Source organism: Prinia subflava, chromosome 5 (assembly GCF_021018805.1).
Source record: "Prinia subflava isolate CZ2003 ecotype Zambia chromosome 5, Cam_Psub_1.2, whole genome shotgun sequence".
Lineage (NCBI taxonomy): Eukaryota > Metazoa > Chordata > Aves > Passeriformes > Cisticolidae > Prinia > Prinia subflava.
This window is the reverse complement of record NC_086251.1, coordinates 56580858-56604918: the sequence shown is the minus strand read 5'-3', so window position 1 is coordinate 56604918 and position 24061 is coordinate 56580858. Positions and strand designations below refer to the sequence as shown.

General features: G+C 46.1%; 2 protein-coding genes across 5 annotated transcripts in view; both read left to right on the top strand.

Moving 5' to 3' along the window:
• The window catches only part of MTHFD1 (methylenetetrahydrofolate dehydrogenase, cyclohydrolase and formyltetrahydrofolate synthetase 1), a 40352-nt gene extending 26083 nt beyond the window's left edge, over positions 1–14269 (top strand). The window contains exons 18-28 of the mRNA XM_063399535.1: positions 905–1045; positions 3576–3644; positions 4175–4286; positions 4474–4613; positions 5031–5072; positions 6092–6192; positions 6901–7078; positions 7457–7564; positions 8729–8881; positions 12860–12968; positions 13150–14269. Coding sequence (XP_063255605.1) covers positions 905–1045; positions 3576–3644; positions 4175–4286; positions 4474–4613; positions 5031–5072; positions 6092–6192; positions 6901–7078; positions 7457–7564; positions 8729–8881; positions 12860–12949 — 1134 coding nt within the window. The 3' untranslated portion in view covers positions 12950–12968; positions 13150–14269. The remainder of the gene's footprint in view (positions 1–904; positions 1046–3575; positions 3645–4174; positions 4287–4473; positions 4614–5030; positions 5073–6091; positions 6193–6900; positions 7079–7456; positions 7565–8728; positions 8882–12859; positions 12969–13149) is intronic.
• Positions 14270–16055: 1786 nt separating this feature from the next.
• AKAP5 (A-kinase anchoring protein 5) lies at positions 16056–23766 on the top strand. 4 transcript variants are annotated; one of them, XM_063399530.1, is made up of 3 exons: positions 16056–16865; positions 17347–17467; positions 18155–23766. In XM_063399530.1, the coding sequence occupies exon 3, from the start codon at positions 18788–18790 to the stop codon at positions 21443–21445; it is 2658 nt and encodes an 885-aa protein (XP_063255600.1). In that variant the 5' UTR covers positions 16056–16865; positions 17347–17467; positions 18155–18787; the 3' UTR covers positions 21446–23766. The 4 variants fall into 4 exon arrangements, with proteins under 4 accessions (XP_063255600.1, XP_063255601.1, XP_063255602.1 ...); XM_063399531.1 differs by having other exon boundaries at positions 17347–17478; XM_063399532.1 differs by lacking the exon at positions 17347–17467.
• The last annotated feature ends 295 nt before the right edge of the window (positions 23767–24061 follow it).

The window sequence follows — 24061 nt, the reverse complement described above, 5'->3', positions numbered from 1 at the left end:
AAAGGAAGTTTCTGTAACTCTAGATGTTGTCATCTTTTACCATTGTCTTGTTAAAGAAAAAGCAGAAAGTCTTCTCAACCAAACAGTTAAATTTTCTACCACTGCTGTGTTTAGTTTTATTGTCTCTCCCCTCTTTTCCCTGTTGTCTCCTGAATATTGACTCTCCAAACTGGGATGACCGTGGCATAGCAGTGGTACAAGAGTGCCCTTTCTAAGGGTGGTCATGACAGTGATTCATTTTCACTACTGCAGGTGTTTTGGGTGGGGTTTATCTGGTCAAAACTAGACACAGTGTCTGAGCTTGTCTAGATTCATTGTATAATCAATAGAGTAAAAGAGGCAATTGGGCTGTGACTCCCCTTATCCCTTAAGTAACTGTCAAATTTATAGTTCTAATGAATTGTGCTCCAAAAAGCCTTTTTCTTTTATCTCGAAATGTCCTTAGGGTGCTTTGCTTCCCTAAGGTGGAAGTGTCTGCATTATGTCAGATGAATTCTACCCTTCATTTCCTATGGAATCTGGTTTTTCTGTTGGTGGGCTTTTTGTCTTTTACTGTATTGTTTAGCAATGATCAGATGAGTTAGTGAGCTCAGTCTTCAAAAATATAATTTGTTAGTGTTACGTGTTCTTACATGAATCACTAATGTACGTGCCAGGAGAGACACGTAATAGCAACAGAATGAGTAGGTTTTATTTAATTTTGCAGAAAAAAAATCCAGTTTAAAATGGCCAAATTAAACGAAGTGTTCTGAGAGAAATGCTTTGGATTTCTTGTATATTGTATGTCTGTATTTTTCTCTTTCTTTTTTTTATGACAATGGTGATGATTTCAAGAATTGAACAGAGGTAAGAATTGCTGGGAGGGAATCTTAATGAGTTCACATCCTTCATTTATCTCTTGCAGGCTCAGTTTGACATCACGGTGAGCAGTGAAATCATGGCAGTGCTAGCCCTGGCTGATGGGTTGGATGATATGAAAAAGCGATTTGGCAGAATGGTGGTTGCTTGCAGCAAAAAAGGACAACCAGTCACAGCAGATGACCTTGTAAGAGTCATTGCCATTAAATGCTTTTTCCTCTTACTGCTGAAAGTCCTTGGATTAAAAAGCAGAGAGACAATTCCGTGGAAAAAAAAATCAACATATAGAAGATGAAAGATAAAATCCCAGCCCCTGCAGTTAATGAAGGTTTTTTTCCTTCAGCATGGCTGCCACCTTATCCAGAGAGGGTGTGTGCATAACCTGGGCAAGGACAGGGGTCCTGTGTGATGTGCTGTGTGTCAAGTTGAAACTGTCACCATGGGAGGGAGAAATATGTGGTGGCTTCTACATAAAAAGGGTGTTTATGGATCAGAAGAACTCAAAATGCATCCTGCTGGCCATCCTGTTTCTTAGGCTCCCTGGAGTGAGGAAAACATTGAACAGGAACAAAGCATTGTGCAAATTCAATTACAGACAATGAAATATCTTCTTCTGGGAGTCTGTGAATGCTGTAAAAGCCAAAGCATTTGTGAAAAGTGTGTGTTCTCTGTAAGGCAGCCTTTGATGAGGAACACAAATATTTAATTTCCCTTCATGAAATGCTGAATGTCATAGTGCTGGTGATGCCTGTTACCAGTGTGTAAAGCAGCCCTAAGCAGCAGTTGCAAACTGCAGCACTGTTTTGCAGCTCTCCCTCCAATAATTGTTAGTTCTTGGCAGGTCTGTGGAGTGTGTCAAACAGTGTTTTCCCAAAAGCTGCTTTCAGTGTGGTTTCAGGACAATGCCCTGTGTCCCAGGCACTTCTTCCTGACCTGTGTTTCCAGCTAGGTGAGACAGGGCATGTAGGCTTCCCCAGCTCTTGCTATCTTGCTGCAGGTTTTTTGTTTCCTTCTGGTTTCTGTGGGAGTGTTGTTTATTTGTTTTACTTCCTCTCAGGATAAGGTTAAGAAACAGTAGATTGATGGCCTGACTCTGGCCTTGCAGGAAAAGTGCCAGGCTGGAACAATTTATCTGTAAATCCCTGTGTGAGACATTTGTTGGGAATGAGAAAGAGCGTGTGCCAAAGTTCTGTAGGCAGCTTTGAGATTTTAATTCCTACACCTAGCATGCTGCCAGTTTAACTTAAGTGACTGAGTTAAACCCTTTTTCTGGAAAACAGGAGTGTTTCTTACTGCCCATCAACTTGGCTTGGGAGTTACTTCAACTTTCCTGTAGTGTCTAGGTGATAGAAGTATTTCATGTCAATTTTTTAAAACTTTTTTAAAAATCTATTTATATTTAATTCTGTCCATTCCAACTGCAGAATGGAGGATGGTATCAGACATCCAGCAGGTTCTCTTGTCTGTTACATGTTTGCAGTTGATGGCAGCCAGTGGCTTGTGTTGTTAGGACCATGTTACCCACTCCTCATGCAGGCAGAAATGTGATTGCAGAGACCAGGCTGGGTCCTGCTGCTGTGATGCAACCAATGTCATGTGTACTACCAGGAAATGCAAAAAAAAATCTGGGAAGAAACGTGGAATCAAAAACTGACTACAGGTTTTTAGAGATGGGATGTATGAGCGACACAGGTCTGAAATGTCGCCATGGAAATCTTGCTCTGCAGTTTTCATCACTGTGGAGATGACTGAAGTTTAAAGCTTATCCATTAAATGTTAAATAAGCTTTCATGTGGCAAGATTGAAACTAATGAAACAAAGCAGTGAATGTCTTAAAAAGAAATAATCTTTCATATCTTTGAGTGCTGCAATTCAGTTGAAGTTGAAAGGAAGAAAAAGAGATTATGGGTCAAGGCTTTCATAACTGCTGTGAAACATTTGGCTCAGGACTCGTGACAACAATTTTACTTACTTTTTCAAGTGCTGGATAACAGCTACTTTGGTTTCCACTGGACTGTCAGTCACAAAAATGACCAAACCCACATCTTCTCTTCCCAGAGCACATGGGGATGAAATCACAAACTTTCATTGCACAGGAAGCAGAATTCAGCAGGGTACATGTCTGCACCTGGGAGCAAACATGGGCTCCAGTGTCTGCCTTTCATGTCAGTTTGCTTGTTCTCAATCAGCACAGAGGTTCACTTTAAAAGTTATTTCTGCACAAGAGACTTGAGCAGGATGTAGCAGGTTGTTATGACATTTTAAGGCCAGTATGTAGACCAAGTTGCTGAAAAGGAAGAAAAGAAAGAAGAAAATCCAAGACAAATGCACCTACAAAATCTAAGAACCTTGCTTTGTGCCACTGAATGAGCTGCAGTAAACCATACTAACTGAGAGGTTCCTCCCTTGCTGCTCTTATCTGTTAACCTTGCCATAGCATTGAAACATGAATTAATTGTTCTTTATGCCTTTGCTACAAAGTGATGGCCCTGCAAGGTCACAACCAAGAGGCTGCTCCCACCAGAAATCACAGATCCTCTTAGAGGACTGTAAAGGTCATTTTTCTGCTTTGTCCTGACTAGAGTTAGTTCTGTATTGAGTGACTTCTGGTTCTGGTACCAAAAGCCCACAAGGACAAAATCCCAGCCTTTACACTGCATAGGAGCCATCTCAAGGTCTTGGTACATCTGGAAAGTGATTGTCTTTTTTTCTTTTAGGGAGTAACTGGAGCTCTGGCTGTCTTGATGAAAGATGCTATTAAACCAAACCTCATGCAGACACTAGAGGTGAGCACAGATGATTTGCTTCTTGGCTCTCAGAAGGCACTCAGAGCAACTGGTTGAGTTCAATCATCACAGTCAGTGTGGGTCTGCTCAGCTCAGAGCTGAGAGTTTTGTGTTCAGGGCCAGGGGAGAGGGCTGGAATCCTTCTAGGTCTGCCACTGGCACATGGGAGTATGCTGAAGAAATGCACTGAACTTTGCTGTGTCTTTGGTCTGTTGTCTTTAATGTCAAGGGGTGTTTTGGGAATTTAAATGGTGTGGATGAAGGAGAATGACAAAGAGTTGCTGGGATTTAGCCATCCTTTTCCTAAGCGGATTAATACCTCCACTTGTGGAGATTATAATAATCCTGTTTGCCCCGTAGTCCTTATTGCTGATAACAAATGTTTGATCAGAAGGCTTTAAGATCTGTCTTCTAAAAATGTTTCTTCTTTACTTTCAGATACCACAGTACTTAGCTTCTGACATGCTGCATATTTGCAAAATTGCACTTTCTGATTTTTCTCTTTCTCTGCTGCATCCCCCTTGTTCTAGGGAACACCAGTGTTTGTTCATGCTGGACCTTTTGCCAATATTGCACATGGGAATTCCTCTGTGTTGGCAGACAAAATAGCATTGAAGCTTGTGGGTAAAGACGGTTTTGTTGGTAAGTGTGTGGAATGTTTTTCTTTGCTTTTTGTTTTGGAAGGATCTTCCTCTTTTTATCATGACTGTCTTTGGGCTTTTTAATTTTATTTTTCCTTGGAAGAAGTTTCTGGTTTATATAATCAGAGTATGATTTCTCCACCCAGAAATCTTTCACAAACATTTTTTTTTTTAATTTCCTACTCTAGTTACAGAAGCAGGATTTGGTGCAGACATAGGCATGGAGAAATTCTTTAACATTAAGTGCCGCTATTCTGGTCTCCGGCCTCACGTGGTGGTGTTGGTGGCCACTATCCGAGCTCTCAAAATGCATGGGGGAGGACCTGCAGTAAGTACTGGGGAAGGTTTTCAGTAGGCCTGAGGGGCCGTTCCTCTTGCTCTGTTCCAGTCACTTAAAGACCTGTAGCATTTGATCAGCTTGAAGTTGTCTTGAAATTCAGAGATGTGAAAGGAATTGGTATTTACCCGTTTGTCAAGAGCTTCATTGTAGCATGTTACAGGTTCATACCTGCTTGTACTGCCCTAGTGAAGTGCCTGCATGCTGGGCCACTTCTAACAGTCCCAGAGTGAGTCATGTATTTCATGATGCAGTCTCTTTTTTTCCTTTTATTTTTTTCTTAGAAATAATAAGGATCAGTGTGGAGTAGAATGTTGTATCTTGTTACCGTTTAATAAGAATCAAGTGGGGATTGCTGTCATAGATAAAAAGCCTTATGGGGCTCCATTTCTTTCCCTTTTTCCACAGGTCACTGCTGGGGTACCTTTGCCAAAGGAGTACACAGAAGAGGTAATCTTTAAGCTGTTGTGACAGTGGGCCAGCTAACTGTGGTCATGACATGATGATGTCATGCCTGGATTACTAGTGTGTCACTTACTTAGCTGCCACAGAAAGGCTTCTTCAAACAAGCTGTAATGTTCTTTTTTTCAGTGATGTTACTTTGGCTCTGCTCTCTCAAACATTTATTGTCCTTGACCTAGCCAGTGTTCAGAGCCTTTTTATTCTCCCTAACTCACGCAGTTGTCTGTGTGCTCACTTTTTCATAGTAATATCTACTCTGTTTCCCCAGCCTTCTCAATGTGGAGTAATTGCTTAGCTGAAATATTGTCTCTGAAAATATCCAGTGTGCCTCTCTAATTACTCTCTTCGTAGCAACAGTTTTTGTTTTTATCCTCCCCTCATTTGCAAGCAAGGATAGTGAACTAAAGCCTCACCTTCCATCCTTATGCTTTGAGTGGTTGTGTAACCTTGGATAATTGATCAGGCTCTTTACACTGCTGTAGCTCTTTCACTCGTGGAGCTTCTGTATATATTATCCTTTGCATAGGAAGGGATGAAATGTCTGAATTTCCAGGAATAGTCTCTGATGCTTGCAAAATGTAAATATATGTAAACTGAAAGCTGTTGCCACAGACTTCAAATGGATGTCATGAAATGCACTGCTGGTGATATTTGATATATAAAGAGAAATGTGTCAGAGAGGAAGCTGAAGCTTTACTGTGGGGAGTTAATGAAAACAGATATTAACTTTTTAAACATAAAAAAAGTTATAAAAAATGGTTTCTCTTACCTTGACTTGGGAGCTGAAAGCAGTGATCATGAGAAGTGGTCAGTCTTTTTCCTATCTCCTGTCCAAGAGCTTGCAGTGGTCTGAAGTATTCCAAAAGCAGCACTGGGGATTTGCCTTTAAAAATGGGTTTCATTCCCATTTTGACACTTTTACTGTTAGCTTCTGGATTTATTTGGTTTGTAACAAAGGTTTCCCTGCCCTGATAAAATATGTTTCCTGCTTGCTGCCTTCTCTACAGAATCTTCAGCTGGTGGCAAAAGGCTGCAGCAACCTAAACAAGCAAATCCAGAACGCGCAGATGTTTGGTGTCCCAGTGGTCGTGGCTGTCAATGCTTTCAAGTGAGTGAGCTGGGATGGGGAGGTGATGCAGGGGTGTAACATTGTGGCACTTCATATACTGTGTTTAACACAAACTCTTGTTTTCAGTACTGTTGATGTGTTGGCAGCATTTCCATGGAGTCATAAAATCATAGAATGGCCTGGGTTGGAAAGAACCTTAAAGATCATCTAGTTCCACTCCCCTGCCATGAGTTAGGGTTACCTTTCACTACACCAGATTGCTCAGAGCCCCATCCATCCTGACCTTGAACACTTTCAACACCTGGGCAACCTGTTCCAGTGCCTCAGCACCCTGACAGTAAAGGATTTTTTCCGAGTATCCAAGCTAAACCTATTCTGATAGTTTGAAAGCATTCCCCCTTGTCCTGTCACTACTTGTGCTCTTGTAAGAAGTTTCTCTCTAGCTCTCTTGTAGGGGCTCTCTAGATACTGGAAGGCCACAGTTTTGCATTGTTGGAAAATGCATGAATTGGGCTCTGCTTATTGTACTGCACAGCAGACAACCACTGTGTGGTCTTTTTATGCAGAACTACTTTGAGCTGTGGTGTTAAAGCTGATGCCAGCCAAGGAGGAGGCTGTGCTGGATAATCCCTGAGCAGCTTTCTGGCAGCTGTGATTTCTTAGAACACATTTTGGATCTTGTCAAGAACAAACAATCCTTTACTGTGTGTGCATTCTGATACAAACATGCAAACTTTCTCCTTGCAGGACAGATACAAAGGCTGAACTGGCCCTTGTAGTACAACATGCAAAGGAGGCAGGAGCATTCGATGCTGTGGAGTGCACTCACTGGGCAGAGGGAGGGAAAGGAGCCCTGGCCCTGGCCCGAGCTGTTCAGAGAGCATCCCAGGCACCTAGCAACTTCAGGTTCCTCTATAATGTGGAGGTAGGAACTTGCACTATTACAGTATATAAACGCTATTTGTTTATATCAGTTGGTTTCACTAATTTAAATTGCTTAGGGCTGTCTAAAAGGCTGTCTGAGAAATTGAGAAGAAACGTGATGCTAGAATTGAAACATTGATTCCACGAGTTTCAAAGACCTAGTTAGTCAGTTCTTACTGTTTTGGCTACCATTGAAATACTGAAACATGTTTTGAAAACCCTCAAATTACTCTATAATTGGTTCTACAGCAAATGGAATTAAGCCTTATGTCTGTAGATGTGCACTTGGTAACACATATGGAGGATCTGAAACTGCTGTGATGCTGCAGGTCTTTGCACTTTGGCCACATTGACTTGCCTGTCCTTTTTGTTTTTCTAGCTGTCTGTTGTAGATAAGATCAGGCTTATTGCCCAGCAGGTCTACGGGGCAAGAGACATTGAGCTACTTCCAGAAGCACAGGAGAAAGTTGCCCTGTACACCAAGCAGGTGGGTTTTCCACATCACTGGTGCTTTTCATGCAAAATTATCAAACCAAATGGTGGTGTTCAAGCTGTGTTTGAAGGAAAACCTCACTCAGATTGTGTCCTTATCCAGGACTCATTAAATGCTGCTATGGCAGAGGAAGAAAAGGATGTGGGAAAGGAAAAACTGTGTGTTTTAGTGAAGAAGACAGAACTCACTCATGTGGCCCAGTATCACTCAGTTTCCATCTGTGATAGTTTTGGGGAGAAAGGGTAGGAAGATTTAGTGATCTTTGCCTACTATACTCTCCAGTCTTTCAGCATTTAGAGAATTAGGGAATTACAAGTCATTATGCTGGTTTTAAATAGTCTCTGATTATTTTTCCATCTTGTTCCATTGAGATCAAGTTCCACTAATCAGTTTTTAAGTCCGTGTGGATTTTTTGTCAGTCACAATTATGTTGGGGAAAGAGTTCTGTGGGTTATACAAGACTCGATGTGGAAAGTGTTTTAAGTTTTGAACCTGCCATCTGGTTGTTGAACTCAATGTTTTCTGGTTGCTGTGTTGCTTCTGCTCTTCTCTAGCATGATGTTGTGAATTTACCTGCTTCTGCACTATTGAAGGTCTTCAAAGAGAAAAGCAATGTGACGACTGGCAATTCATTGGTTGCTGTAACCAATTTTCCTTTTGCAGTCCATTTATTGCTGGCATATTCAGCTTCTCACTTTCATGCTTATATCTTCCAAGTTCATCAAAATCCCAAAGGCATGCAATTGCCACTTCCTCACGACCTGCAATTGTATTGATCCAACTTTTCTAATTAACTGACTTCATCTGAATGAAACTGCAACTCTGAGCTGTTTAACATTTTGGGAAGAGAGTAGGAAGTTGGCTGTCAAGGTTGTGTATCCAGCACTTCCATACCATTCATTTTTTCCTCAGCTGGATGTGCTGAGGGACATGGTGGTTCTTTCTTTAGTATTTAATGGGGATGGGGAAAATTTTGAGGGAGAAGAAATGGGGATGTAGAATGATCAGTGGATCTGACAGGCTGTGGATGAAGCACTTGCTGGGAAATAAAATGCCTGATGTCTGCAGAGAATGGCACAATAGAGCAATTACATTTTTGTACTGGAGAAATTACTGTTTTTTCCACTTATGTCATTCCTTTTCTTTCTGTTGTCCCAGGGATTTGGAAACCTGCCAATCTGCATGGCTAAAACTCACTTGTCGTTGTCTCACGACCCTGAACAAAAAGGAGCCCCTACAGGTTTTGTTCTGCCAATCCGGGACATTCGGGCCAGCGTTGGGGCTGGATTCTTGTATCCACTGGTGGGAACGGTATGTGATAGCTGTGGGGTGAGGAAAAAACCTTCATGTGCATTCCAGGAATCACTTACTGTTGAGTATCCTAAATTAGGAGACTCCTTGTCATTTACAGTTGGTGTTTTAACAGTCCAGACTATCTCAGGGGGAAGAGGGAGGCTAGACCATCTGACATTTGATAATTAGCAAGCCCCTGCTGTATCCTCAGCTCCCACATCTCTTTTCCTCGATGTTGAGAAAAGGCTGAGCTCTGTAGTTAGTGAATTGTAGGAACAGCAGTCTGGTAGAGGGAGAAATCCTTGGCTCACCTGACTGCTGTTGTGACTTTGCATTCCTGGTGAAAGCACTTTGCAGGTGACCTCTGTGTGCACCTGTAGCCGGGCAGAACAAGGCAACCCCTCCTAAGCTTACAGAGCAGATGCCTCTGGATGAGACACCTCCAAAGCAAAGCTGAGCTGTGCTATCAATCATTTATCAGCTCCCCTCCTCTTTGCTTCTCACGGTTTTGCTGACCATCTGTTTGCTGTTCAGCCTGCAACAATTCCAACAACTCATTTCACTGTGCCCTTGAGTTTTGAGTTCCTGTTCTTTGATATGATTGGCATAATGTCATCTGAGAGGGGAGAGAGTAGAAGCAATGCAAACAGCATCCTGGAACAGCTTTGATATGAATTGCCTGGCAGAAAGAGGAGCTGTCTGCAAAATGAACCCATGTTCAGGTTTGCATCCGTAGAAACAACACTAGGATGAGAGGATCCACTGGAAGTCTTACCTGGGGAGTATCTTCTGGGCAAATGTTGAGTAACTAGTTAGATTACCTTAGGGCATGAGGCAGTTGGAGCAAGCAGCTCTTTCTCTTGTTTACTAGGCCTGAACCTTTTTCTGAGGTCTTCATACCAACGTGTTTGTTATACTGAAGTTTCAAAAGCCTTAGGGGTGCATGATTGAGTTGATGAAGTTTGCTGATTTAAGAGTTGGATCCTCTCTTCCTTCAAATGCTAGCTAGACCCAAATATTGGCTGTCTTTTTCTTTTAATTCTTAAAAAAAAAAAAAGGTAGTTAAAATTTCCAGATTATCCAGCATAAATAAGGTAGCCACATCCTGATTAAAGTTTGGCTTATCCATGTTCTAAAGACTAATGTGTGTTTTGGGATAGAATGAAAGATAGCATGCCTTTTCCTGTTATAAATGGTATTTTATGCAAGCCAAGATTTAGTCCAAACAATGATTTATTTTATTATTTATTTCATAAGCATTGGAGAAGGAAAGGGTACACTGCATTAATGAGTAAACAAGAGAAGGATGTTTTCAGGCATTAAAACCAACATTTTGGCTCCTTTTCTGATGTCTTTAGTTTCTATGGAGTTGGACTTTTTCCTTTCTGCTTCAGTACCCATTTCCTAATGTTTTCTTGGCCATGTAGCAAATCATGATGTTAATTCTGCCAGAGTTAACAATAAGTCTTCTGGCTGGGATGTGATCACTCTTCTGTGGTGTCTAAAACCCAGGGAATGGATGTCCTTCTGAGAAGCAATCTGGGGCATTTTGAATCAGATCACTATTTTAAACCCATTCAGCAGGGGATGTGTTAGCCTCAGAATAAATTTTTGGCAGCAGCCATTAAACTGTGAGCTGAAAATGCAACAAATATGTAACTCTGTGCAGAAGCTTTTAGGATAAATGTGAGGTGAAATTAATCACCAGTGTGTGCCTATTCCTGTTATGTAAAGTTAATCACAAAGGTACATCACACTTGATTTTTTTCTCAGCTTCTGAGTTTTGGAATTTTCCTTTCTGACTCAAAGTTGAAACTGTTGTACATCCATGAAATACCATGAGATTTTAAAGGAAATATAATTTCAAAGGTTATCTAGATTTAAAATTAAATAAGTCATTGGACTCAGATTGATTTGGTCTTTTTTCTGGTGCTGCTGCTGAATTGAAAACAATTCTGTTATCCAGCTCTGGTTTTTTTAGATCCTAAATGGCATTTATTTTGAAAAATCCACAAGAGCAACAAATAATATATGTTTGGTTGGTATTAATTGTATTTGAAATCTTGCAAGGAGTTTGATTATACCAATGCGGTCCAAGTCTTTCTTGTAAGTAAATAGTGTGAATTGCCCTATGTTCTTTTTGAGCACATGTGGTATTAAAGGGGAGGAGGATAAATGAGAAAAAGTTCATTCCTTCAGTTCTGAAAATAACTGAGTGCATGAAGCATTGTAGACACTTGTACAGAAAATTAGTAGCCTGGATGGAAATTATTCTTCACTGCATGGAAATTTAGGGTTTAAGCAGACTGCCTTGAAGCAATAGATAGCAGAGTAGCCACTGTGGGCTGCCCTCTGAATAGGAAAGGAGGAAAAATTGACTGTTCATTTCAAAATAGAAAGTGCAAGAAATGGCAAAGTCAGGCACATTTTCAGCACCTCCTACTCTATTGAATGTCACTCTCTCAGCTCCTACTGTGGCCCTCTGAATCTGGAGGTGGAGATCTGCAAAGCTCCATGATTCTCCAGTGGTACATAAATAAATAGGAAGTTTCTTGCTCTTCGTGGCCAGAGACTGGGAGCTGAGAACAGGAAAACCCCTCTGGGCACTTTCAGCCTCTTAATACTCTCGTGAGATGTTCCTGAGAGCAAAATATTTATACAGCTGAGCACAAAGACAAGGAATGGGGGTCCTCTCTGTGACCCCTCTCTTCCCTGTCTGGGAAGGCAATGGCTCTCATAAAAAGCTAATGCAGCCCTAGAATTCATTACAAAGAGGGGATTAAAGTGATTTTTAACTCTGTGTGACCCATGACAGACCTGCAGTGGTACAGTACAAGTGGGACTGTGTTAGCACTTGTAAATGGCTAAGGAAAATGGGCTGGGACTCCAGAAGCTCTCTGAACAGTTTTGGGAACTGCAGAAAAGACCTCACCAACACAGCTCTGCCTTCTTGCTGCTTTGCTTATTCTCAAAAGGAGGATGGGGAGGTAATTTGATTAGCGTGCAAAATACTTGCTCAGGGAGAAAATACCAGGTTGCCAAAGAGATCTTTAATCTAATGGAGACAGGCATAACAATACTGACTGTGAAAGCTGAGGCAGGGTGATGCAGATAGAAAATGAGACCTTTCAAGTTCTCCCTTTTTATAAAAGCATTTAATGACCATTGACACCAACTACCAAACATGGTCACAAGTTGTCCACTCTTGTAGAGTCCGTGTTCAGCCTGTGTGTGCTGCTGGGCTAAATGCTGAGTTAGGGGAGGGGAAATGCTGTCAGCTGCAAGAATAAATCAGGCCAAGTGTAGTTCCTGCCAGCCTTGTGTTCTGCATCCCTGAAGCTGGGTACTCGGCAGTGGGACAAGTGCAGAGACTGGCCTGAGGCAGCAGTGCTGGCAGCTGCTCTGTGAGCTGCAGTTCTGCCCCTGCACAGCCCTTCTGAGCATGTTCCAGTCACAACTGACTTCTTCATCTCTATTTCAGCTTTATCCCAGTTTAGAAAAAACAAAACAAACCCCAGACTATTTAAAATGTCTTCTCAACAGTAATTATTCCTAATTATTTAACATGTCTTGTTCTAGATTCTCAAGGAATTGTAATCAACTGAGACTTTACTGCCAGCAAAGTTGTATTAAAATTTGTATCTTCACTTTAGAACCCAAAAAACTGCCAGAAGTAATTGTCTCATCACAATAAAGTCCATGAACACTCTCCAACAGTGAACTGGTCAGCTGCATAGCCAAGTACTTTGCCAGATCTTGGGCTCTGTTACTTGCAGCTGCAGAAACCAAACTTAATCCTCATCATAAAAAGCAAAAACTTCATATGTGTCTACTGAGCCAGGAGTTCTGGTTCTCCTGGGGTGTTTCAAAATGGTCCACGAGCATCATTCTCTGTTCTGTTGGTGTTCAGGGAGCTGTTGCCATCCAAGTCTTCAGAATTAGATCTTGTTCACAAAATGCTGCTGCTGCCATTTTAACATTCTATCTCTTGTCCAGATGAGCACCATGCCAGGACTTCCTACAAGACCCTGCTTCTATGACATAGACCTGGACCCGGTGTCAGGAGAAGTAAATGGGCTCTTCTGAAAGGAATGATTAACCAAAGGTTGGTGTCTTTTGAAGGCCTTCAATATTTGGGCTTTATTTTTCCAAAGATCTTGAGATAATGGAGTTAAGCCAATCCTATATCATGCCATATGTTTCCAAATGACATTTGATTATAATTCAGCCTGAAAGTTGCCTGCAGTACTATATAATAGTAATTAAATTTTATTTTTTGTTTTTAGCTCCCAGAAGAACACCTGATGAGTCATGTAAATGGAACTGTGCTCTAATCTTTTTTTTTTAAGTCAGAACGAGAGATCAGTGAGAATATAGTGCAAAAAGTGACTGGAAGGAGGAGTGCTGAAGAATCAACCACTACCTTTTAATCTGTAGTAATTTTTAAACAGCTGTGATCCAAGCTAGTTGACACTGAGCATATAAATCATACTTCCTCTACAGACCTCCTGCTTCATAATTGTAGCTGAAGCAGGATACAGAAACTTGGGTTTAATGACCTCTTTTGATTCAGTGACATGATTTTAATAATTAAAAAAACCTTCAAGCTGGAGCTGTTTGAAACAGTCTTGGGACTTAATTGTCCTAACCGTGGGGCTTTTGCAGCACATGCCATCTTTGAAAGCCCCATTTGCCCCGCGGGATTCTCCATTGCGCTTCTCACGCTGTGGGAGAAGCTGCTGTGCCTGGCACTCACCAGTGTCCTTCCAAAGGAGCAGGGAGGAGCCCCTTCTCTGCCCTGTCCCCTCCAGGAGTGCTCTCCCTGCCTTCTGCCAGCTCCTCCTGCAGCCACCTGAGCCACATCACACACCCCAAGCCCAGCTGTGACTACTGTGTTCTTCTGCCAGTGCCATGAAACCTCTGGGTGTCAGATGTGGAGGGGCTGGGGCCCTGGCCCAGATCTGTGCCTTCTACCAGATGTGTCCTTTGAACCATTTTCTGCTCAGCCATGGGTGCAGTTACACCATTGACAAGCCTTGTTTCTGAAGGTACCTTGTTGAGATTAATAGTGATCAAGTGACTCGTAGCAGGTTTTGTCAGCAGGCCAAAAATCATTTTGTAACATGAAGATAGCGTTGCTGCCAATTTTTTAACCAATACAAATAAACTGGCAAATACTTCAAGTGCTTTTTGGGTTTTAATGTATGCACTGAGATTACTGAATTAGAATTTATTTCTGTGATTAACTACACACAACAGCAATCCTTGTATTGACAAGTAGGAGTGATTATTGCAATAATAAGTAGCCTGCAATGCACCAGGGTGTGTTTGTGTTTTAATCTGGTTTCCTTCCCTAGATGATGTATGTCGTCTGTAGGAAATAAACTACCTGAATTATTCTGTGAATGTGAGATACTTGCATCTGACTGCAGAATATCTGAATTAACAGTCATGAGGCCCATCTGCTTGTATCAGAACTGAATCTAAAAACATTCCAAATTTGGAGAGAACTGGGAGGATCAGGATGTAGGTGTGCACCGACGTAGGGGAGCATCTCTAGTACACAGACACTGTGTGTGAATGTATATATATGTATATATGGATATGGAGAGAAAGAGATCTCTATCTCTTCAGTTATTCAGGAGGGGAGAATAATTATATAGAAGTTACTTGGTTGTGACACAAGCAGACAGAACACTTTAAACAGTCATAAGAGCATTTGAGATGCGTTCACAGCCTCCTAAAGTTTTCCTTTTGATGTTACCCACCCGAGGATTTCCTGGCAGCCAGGAGAGCAGGCTCAGTCCCCTTGCAGTGGGTCAGGAGGGGTTCCCCCATTGCTGCCCAGCCCCCCAGGCTGCCTGAGGGTGCCTCTTCACCTGCAGCTCCTGGGCCCAGCCTTCCCTGGGAGCAGGATGCCAGAGCGGATGCTGCCAAGTCTGCTGTCAGTTCCTACATTTAATCTTCCCTGCTACACTGCTTTCCTGCGAGTGCTCTGTGTTCCACCTTCATTTTATGCTTATGAAAGATGGGATAAGTGCAAATTTATGCTAAGATTAGCCTCCTTTTAGTTTAGCATGAGATCATAGCCATGTGCTTGAGAGAGATGGTTCAAGAGGTTGCTAGTCCCCCTCCTGCAGTGAGGCACAGTGCCGGATCAGGCATGAGCTTCTGAAGGGTTTGCTGCACAACAACAAAGCACAAGGGCCAAAAAATAGCCGCAAGCATCTCCACAGATTAATGGGGAATGTTTTCTAACCTGCATTTCCAACCTCTCTCTTCCCTTGCAGGATGGATATATAAATAGGTTATTTTTTAATACTCTCCTTTTCAGCTAAAGGTGCCAGCTAGGTCTTGTCCTACCAAATAGGACACAGAGGACACTTAATTTCTTCTAGCTAAAGTACTCAGTGGTTCTCTTTTCTTCCTGTTGCTTAGAGAAAAAACTAATTAGGTACAAATTTGTTCTCTGTGGGCTATTTGTGGGCCTGGTCCTTAGCTGGTGTTACGGCCATCCATCCCCCGTGCTGTGCTCTTGTGAGAGCACTGCATCACATCCAGTAAGAAATAACAGGGATTTATGTTTTTAAGGAGTGCTGGGGACAGGGAAGAGGAGAAGGTATTGCTTGGCTGGCTCGTTGCACGTCACCAGCTCCTCAGAAAGAAAACATGGGCCAGGATCTTCTGTCCAGCTCACCCAGCTTCTGCCCTGATCCTTGGCTTGCCACAGACCCTGCCTTTTATTTCCCTCTCACCACAGCCCTCGGTGCTACCACCTGCCCCTGGGGCGTCAGGAATAACTGGATTCCATGCAAATGCTCCCAAGGGGATTCATGGCAGCTTGTCTCCATCACACCTCCGCCTTCCCCAGCCTCAGCTAGCCATCCTCATTGTCTGCTTCCCTGCCTCCAGCTGCAACGAGGGAAAAGCTCCTCGCACTGAAGGACCTCAGTGGCTTTAATAAAGCAGTGGATCATAATTAGAACCCACCACCCACCTCAGAAGAGAAGCTGTTTCCAAATGAAGTTTATTATCCTGACTGAATGCGAGCAAACACATCTCACAGGGGAGCTTTTAAAAATTCAATTCCTTGTGATGCTCAATGCACTTTTTCTGTGCTCCTGGCTGGCGTTTCAGCCTAGCTAACCCATTTTGTACCTTTTTTCCCATGATGAAGCTGAGGAGGGGGGAGGCCATGTGTGTTTTTCTAAGCCTGGCCTACACTGGAAGCCACTTGCAGGTTCAGAGTGCTGCTTTGCTCGGTTTCTCGAGTGCAAACATGCTGGGAAGCAGTTAATGTCTGTAAAGCTTTGTGGGCGTCGGCTCCCCGTGGAGATGAATGGGGACGTTCGGGCATCTCGACTACAGTTTCCTGCAGTTCGTCAGCTGCCCTGGGTAGTCCTTTTTCTGGAGGCTCTCCCATCAATCATCACAGCTGGAGACGTGATTTTTTTAAGTCAAATCTCAGCTGCTTTGGAGAGAAGAAAGGCTCCGATGAAAGAGGCACGTCGGTGTTTTGGGCATGGATTAGTTTGAAGCCAAGAGCTGGCTGTCCTTATCTCCACCTCCAAAAGTGTAGCTCCTGCAGGGCCTCCAACAGCGAGTGCTGAAAGCTGTGAAGGTTTCAGGTGGGACACAAAAAACAGCTGCCAAGAGCGAGACCCTCTCCCTTCTCACAAAGCCAGGAAAACCCCAGCGGTCCCTCCGGGCTCCCTCACAGTGCCTCCTGCTGCCACTGGCACCCAAACTACAAACCGCAGCTCGATTTTTGGGAAGACCTTTACCTCGAGCTGAACTTTTTGGTTTTGGGGTCTGCAGCTGCTATGCACAGCCTGGGAGGGGACGGAGGGTTACTCTGCCAGCGGGCGAGGCACCCTGCCCCACCAGGAGGGATCACAGGAGCGGTGCCACCCCGCCCCAGGGCGGGACCTGCCCCGCCGGAGGACAGGGATGCCGAGCGGCGAGATGCGCTTTCCCCCGGGAGGAAGGAGGCGGCTTGCAGGTGCCGGCAGAGCCGTGCCGGGGCGGGGGGCGGGCCGGGGGCTGGCGGGGGGCGGGGGGCTGCCGGCAGCGCCCTCCCCGCCGGCCCGGGGGGCGCGGCTGCGGCGGAGGCGGCGGCGGCAGCGCAGCCGCGCGGAGCGGAGCGGGCCGGGCCGGCTGCAGGTGAGGGCGCGGGGGGCGCGGGGCCGGGGGCGCCTCGGGGGCGGCGACGGGAGCGGGGGCCGCGCTCGGAGCCCCGCACGCCCTCGGAGGGCTCTGGCCGTGGGGGGCTGCCCGTGCCCGGGCGGGGGAGCGGCGCTGCCCGCGGGTCCTGCCGCGAACGCCCCCGAAACTTGGCGGGCGCGGGGGCGGCGGGGCCGGGCTGCGGGATGCGCTCGGGGCAGCGGCTGCGGCGGGTGCGCGCTCACACGGCTCCGACAGCTCCGCTCCGTGTCCCCTTACAATAGGCTAATTAAAATAATAATGATTTTTTAAAAACCCAGATGTGCTGCGGGGGAAGCGTGCCCCGGAACCCCCTTTATATCACCCCGCTCCTGAAAAGCAGAGCACGAAATGCCGTGTAAAGCCCTGCCCGGAGCCCCCGAGCCTGTCCTGCAGAAGTTGGTCTGTTTGTGGTAACACCTTTTTGCATCGTTCTATCCAAAAGGTTCTGATGATATTTCGAGGCAGAGCTTTTTCTCTTTTTTTTTTTCTTTTTTTCCTGCCAAGGTTGACACACATCTTACAACATCATGTCTTTGATGAGCGCACACGGTGTTAATTGAGGTTGCCATGGGAGGCATGCACGTAGTATAAATAAGCTCCCTTCTTGCCATGTGATTTCGCTTTTGTATTCCTCAAGCCTCCTTTTTGTATTCTCTGTTTTTGCATATTTGTCATATGGTGCATTAAAGATAAAAATATCTGCTGTCTCAGGGTGTAATTTCCCTAGCTGGAACTATAAGTGCATATGGAGCAGTGGGGAAAGGATTTAGCAAACCGTAGGAGAAGGAAGTATGTGTGTGCCTGTGTAATAAGTATTCGCCATAATATGGGCAGTTATATTTAAAAAGTCCTATTTTACCACAAAAAATAGCAAAATAGTGCTTTCTGTGATGGAACATCACTGGGTTGACATCTTGTGGCCTTATTTTGCCTTTGGATATTGACGCTAATTAGTGAAAAAAACCCCTGCTATAGTGCACCCAGCCATGGTCTGACTCCCAAAATGAAATGTTCAGGGAGAAAAAACTTTTTAGTACTTTTTAAATATTTCTCTACGGGTCTTATCACTCATTTATTGTATTCCAGATAAAAAGATGAAAGCCTCGGTCCTGCTTTGCAGCAGATTTCATGTAACACGTGAGGGGAACTGAAGCAGAAACCAAAGCCAAGGCAAAGCAGCATCTGACCTTGTCACTGGGGGGCAGAAAACAGCCACTGGTTCCACTGGTGCTTCAATCAAGCTCCGTGGGCAATGAGGAATCGCAGAGAGCTCACAAAGTGCAAGTTCCCTCCAGGTCCGTGGGGTGAATAAAAATTGTTAATTCTTGGCTTGATTTGTCATCCTTTTGGGGGAAAACAAAGGTATGTGAGACTGGCCATTACACAGTTAGACCAAGCACAACTGGGAGTGGATTGCTCCGGAGATGAGAGTGACTGAGGCCAGCAAAGCCAAGGAGAAGCCTGTTCAACTCCACATCTCCCCGGGATTCCTTGGAGAGGTGATAAAGTGAGTAATAAGGCGAAGTGGGAGTTATAAAGTGGATGCGACAGCTCCAGCAGAACTTCTTCTCACTGCCACATACGCTCGTTTCAAAGCAGCCAACGTTATTTGGAAATCTATTTGAGGAAAAAATGCACTTTGAGCATCTCTGCAGCTCTTGTGTCTGAAGCATTGATCAGGAAAATTGGCAGCACAACGCCAACAAAGGAGAAGAGGATATGGTGAAGGCAGCTAAGGAAATTCAAATGGAGAACCCAAGAGAGGCAGAGACTCCCAGCACAGGGGCCACATGTTCCCCACCAGAGGAACAAGCAAAAAAACCCTCCATGCTCTGTTTTAAGAAGCGGAAGAAGTCCTGTAAGGAGGGGCTGGCTGTGAAGGATGCGTGCGAAGGAGCCTCAGAGGAGAAAAGCCAATGTGTCAGCGCTGACCAAGAGGAGGCAAAAGCTTCCAATCCATCACGATCCTCCAAAGGAACCTGGGCAGCCATCAAAAACCTCGCCAGGCCTTGGAGAAGGCAGAAGTCCTCCTCACGGAAGAAGGTGCCCTCTGATTCCCAAGTGCAGCTGGAGGTGGATGCTGAGGAGAGCTGTGCGCAGGACCTCCCAAAGAAACGGGCGAGCTCCGGGGTGAAGATACCCTGTGTGAGGTTCTCCAGAGGCAAGAAAAAACCCAGCCCCTCCGAGGCAGTGGAGGAGTCAGAGGGCAGTGTTCAAGCAAATGAAGTGATGGGTGTTGTGAACAAGGCTAGTGAAGAGCCAGAGGATTTGGCCCCGACGGACAAATCTGAATCCTTCAGCCCAGTGTCCGCACAGGAGGAGCAGGACATGGTGAAGCAGGAGCAGCGTGGAATGAAAGAGGATCGGGATATAGTGAAAGAGGATCGGGATATAGTGAAAGAGGATCGGGATATAGTGAAAGAGGATCGGGATATAGTGAAGGAGGACCAGGATACAGTGGAGGACCAGGGTACAGTGAAAGAGGACCACGATAGAGCAAAGGAAAGTGACAGCTCTGTTGGGAAGAGTGAGCCCTTGACGGAGCCCACACGTGATGCAGAGGAATATTCAGAGTGCACTGTTCAGTCTGAGATAACTGATTCAGAGACAGTTGATGAAACAGCCCAGGACAAATTGCAGGAAGGGAGCCTGCCCCAAACCCCTGACGATGTGGAGGGCAGGGATGTTGCTCCCGAAGCGCCTGTTTCTAAAGATCAACCTGACAATGCCCCTGAAATCACAGAGAGGCAGGAAATCCCTAATGCCTGCACAGAGATGCCTGAAAGGGATGAACTGGAAAAGAGCATAAGTCCTCCTAAGGAGTGCAAAGCTGAGGAGATTGTAACTGATTTCAGTGAGCTGGCATCTGGAGGTGATGCAGCAAGTGTGCAGGAGGCAGCAGGTGTGCAGGATGCAGTGAGTGTGCAGGATGCAGTGAGTGTGCAGGATGCAGTGAGTGTGCAGGAGGCAGCAGGTGTGCAGGATGCAGTGAGTGTGCAGGAGGCAGTGAGTGTGAAGGATGCAGTGAGTGTGAAGGATGCAGTGAGTGTGCAGGATGCAGCGAGTGTGCAGGAGGCAGCAGGTGTGAAGGATGCAGTGAGTGTGCAGGAGGCAGTGAGTGTGAAGGAGGCAGCAGGTGTGAAGGATGCAGTGAGTGTACAGGAGGCAGCAGGTGTGCAGGATGCAGTGAGTGTGCAGGAGGCAGCAGGTGTGCAGGAGGCAGCAGGTGTGCAGGATGCAGTGAGTGTGAAGGATGCAGTGAGTGTGCAGGAGGCAGCAGGTGTGCAGGATGCAGTGAGTGTGAAGGATGCAGTGAGTGTGCAGGAGGCAGTGAGTGTGCAGGAGGCAGCAGGTGTGAAGGATGCAGCGAGTGTACAAGAAGCAGTGAATGTACAGGATGCAGTGAGCATGCAGGATGCGGTGAGTGTGCAAGAGGCAGTGAATGTGCAGGAGACAGCAAGTGTGAAGAATGCAGTGAATATGCAGGATGCAGTGAGTGTGCAAGGTGCCATGAGTGTGCAAGAGGCAGCGAATGTGCAGGATTCAGTGAGTGTGCACGATGCAGGGAGTGTGCAGGATGCAGTGAGCATGCAAGAGACCATGGATGTGCAGGATGCAGTGAGTGTGCAGGATGCAGCAAGCGTGAGGGATGCAGCAAGCATGCAAGATGCCAAGAGTGTGCAGGATACCACAAGTGTGCAGGATGCAGGAAGTGCACAGGATGCAGTGAGTGTACAAGAGGCAGCAAATGTGCAGGATGCAGCGAGTGTGAAGGATACAGCAAGCATGCAGGAGGCAGCGAGTGTGCAGGATGCAGTGAGTGTGCAGGATGCAGTGAGTGCACAGGATGCAACAAGTGTGCAGGAGGCAGCGAGTGTGCAGGATGCAGTAAGTGTGCAGGAGGCAGCGAGTGTGCAGGAGGCAGCGAGTGTGCAGGAGGCAGCGAGTGTGCAGGATGCAGCAAGTGTGCAGGAGGCAGCAAGTGTGAAGGAATGCTCCAGCCATCAGGTATTAGAAGCAAATGCAGGTGCTGGTGTCAGCATCGTCATCACCATCACCGAAGCTGAGGACTCTGACAACACCGACTCTGACCAGGCCTATGAGCCGTCCCCAGTTTTGCACCACAAAAAGCAAAAAGGGAATAAAAAATCAAACAAGAATGCTGATGTTGGTCAAAGAGAGAGCCCCGAGGCTGGTGGCGGTTCCCAGGCAGAGGAGAAAGGCCTGGCTGACCAGGGGCACAGAACTGGGGAGCAGTACGAGCTGCTCCTCGTAGAAACCGCCTCTTCCCTGGTGAAGGCGGCCATTCAGTCATCCATAGAGCAGCTGGTCAGCGAAATGGCCCTGGAACAGAATAAACACAACAGCTTTCTGTGATGGCAGCCTTGCCCCAGAGAGAAAGAGCAGAGGGAGTGATTTCAAGCTCCATTTGGCCTGCGGGGCGTGTGGAGAACTCGCGAGCTCCCGGGGCCGAGGTGTAGTTAATTCTGCATGCCCGTTCAGTTGTGTGTCCACGTGAAACGCATCCTGGGATGTGGGCAGACCCTGCTGAGTGCAGTGTGTCCCCTGGGGCTTCAGACAGCGCCACTGACCACAGCTGCGGAAAAATTAAGGTGTTACAGTGACTGTGTTTTCACTTATTGGCACATTTATGTCAAGGCCACATTTCTGCCCTCACCCATGCCCCGCTTCCCCGCTGCTCATGCTATAGATGTGTACATACCATGTGTTTGGAGAAAGGTGCTGAGAGGCAGTGAGTGCCTGACCTGCTGCCAGGCTGGATTTGGGGCACACTGGAACAGCTGGAGGCTTGCTGGGGCTTTATTCCAGATGAGGAAGAGCAAAGTGTCTGCAATATTAACATGAAAACACCGATGCCAAGCTGTGCTCTGTGCTCTGAACAGGCCCTCGCTACGCACAGGCGCCAAGGACCGAGGTCACCGCTGTTGCATGAAGCCGGCGGCTTCCAGCAAGCTCTCGCTCTCCTTCACTCGGCCTCTCCCCCTGCCATGAGCAGCCAGAGCATCTCCAGACACTTCAAAGCTCAGCATCAGCCTCGTCTTGCTGACCCCGGGCTGCCAAGAAAGCGACAGCGCCGCGTTTGCTGGGGGACCTTTCTCGCACCATTGAACTCCACGGGCAAAATTCCCTGCGGCATCCCGGGCGTGGGCTGGGCGGGAGCAGCCCTGCCGCAGGCAGCCCCTCTCCTCCCTCTCCTCCCTCTCCTCCCTCTCCTCCCTCCGTCCCCATCCCCGGTGTCGTGGTGAAGCTCTCCTCGGATGTAGCATATTTTTTTATACATGGCATGCGATATAAATAGCAGTGAGCTGCATGCGTGTTTAGCAGTCAGCATAGTTCGGGAAGCTGCAGTGTGCTGGGATTGCTTTGATTTGATCTGGGTGCTGCTGGCACCCCCGGCTGCCTGTCCTGCACCACTCCCCGCTCACCACAAGCCCCTCCTGTCCTCATCCAGCCCAGGCATCCCTTGGGAATGGAGCATCACGCCCGGCTCGCTGCCACCAGGCTCTGGCACGCCATGTAGCTCGCTCTGAAACAGGCAGGGAAGTGCTGGAGCAATCTTACCAAAGTCCTCAGGGAAAAAAAAATAAAAATCCAGACATGAGGGCCTGAGGACACGGCTGGAAAATGCCTGGACAAGCCTCCTGCTGTCAAACACCCCAAACTGCCCTGCCCCGAGGGGGTTTGCAGTGTGTGTGTGCCAGCATCGCCTCCCACTGCCAGCTCCGCGGGAGAAAGGGGCCTTTGGATAATATGGGATTGCATCTGCATGGCTGGGATTTGCTTCCAGCCGTGGGCAAAGCAGTGTGCTCCTCTGGGAAAATCCTCCTGCGTGTTCCTCAGCCGGCACGGAAAGAGCAGCAATTGCTCACTGACCACGCACTGAGATTTCCCTCCCCGGCGCAGACTTTGGATTCCTGCTAAAACACAAGGGCTGTACCTGTCCCTCGTGCCCGGTGCACAACCACGTTTTAAACCTCGATAAAACACCTCCTCAATGTCACAAGAGGACTGCCAGCAGCAAGAGCCACAGCTCGTCTCTGTGCAAGTAAAATTTAAAAAAATCCAGACGGTGGTCAAGAAAAAGAAAAAAGTGTCTTTTATTTTTTTCCTGTGAGTTTGTTTATTAAGTTATCAGCTATTGATAATTCAGTGTGTATGATTTTAATGGCTTTGTACTTCATACTGGTCCTTCCAGATATTTTGCCATCATTTTGAAAAAGGGACTTTTAAAGGACTTTTAGCTGTACCTTTGGAGCTGCTGCAGCACCCCGGGAAGAGCCATCCTGATGCTGGGGGTGGCCTGTGGGATTACACTGGGCACTGTGGCAGGTTGGTGCTGAGCAAAGGGCTGCAGCAACGCTGTGGCATCCCACTGGAGTCAGCTGCAGAGGAAAATGTCCAAGCTTTAGTAAATAAACATAAAATTACCCCACAGGGCCAGGCTGTCATCCTCTGTCAGCCTGCTAAGCTGTTTGGGGAGGATTTCGTGTTATTTCAGTATTGCCTTTTAGGAAACCACGTCTTCTAAAAAGGAGGAGAATGGCAGAAATGCTTAGTCCAGGCCTGCCCTGCAACTTTCTCCATGTCAGGGGGGTGGGTTTGCATCCTCTCTTGTAGCTGGTTTTCCCTCTGTTACAGCTGTACAAAGAACTGATGATTATTTCATTAAAACTGAATGTACCTGTTGTTTTCTTGCCTTGTGACTGAGTGGGCAGCTATGGAGAGATTTTATATGTGAAAGGATTAACTCACAGTGATGCTCTGTTGTGTCCAGCTTTTTCAGGCAGTCATAAGGTGAGCAGAGAGAAATCTTAATGTTGGTGGCAGATCCAAATTCGTTGGTGGTTTGTTCCTCCTTTGCCCTTTTTATGACACTTCCTTTTGGTTGCTGGTCAGTCACTTCCACTACAAAGTCCTGGCTGCCCAGGGACTGCTGTAAGGATTTTGTGAAGGATCACAAATCACTGGCAG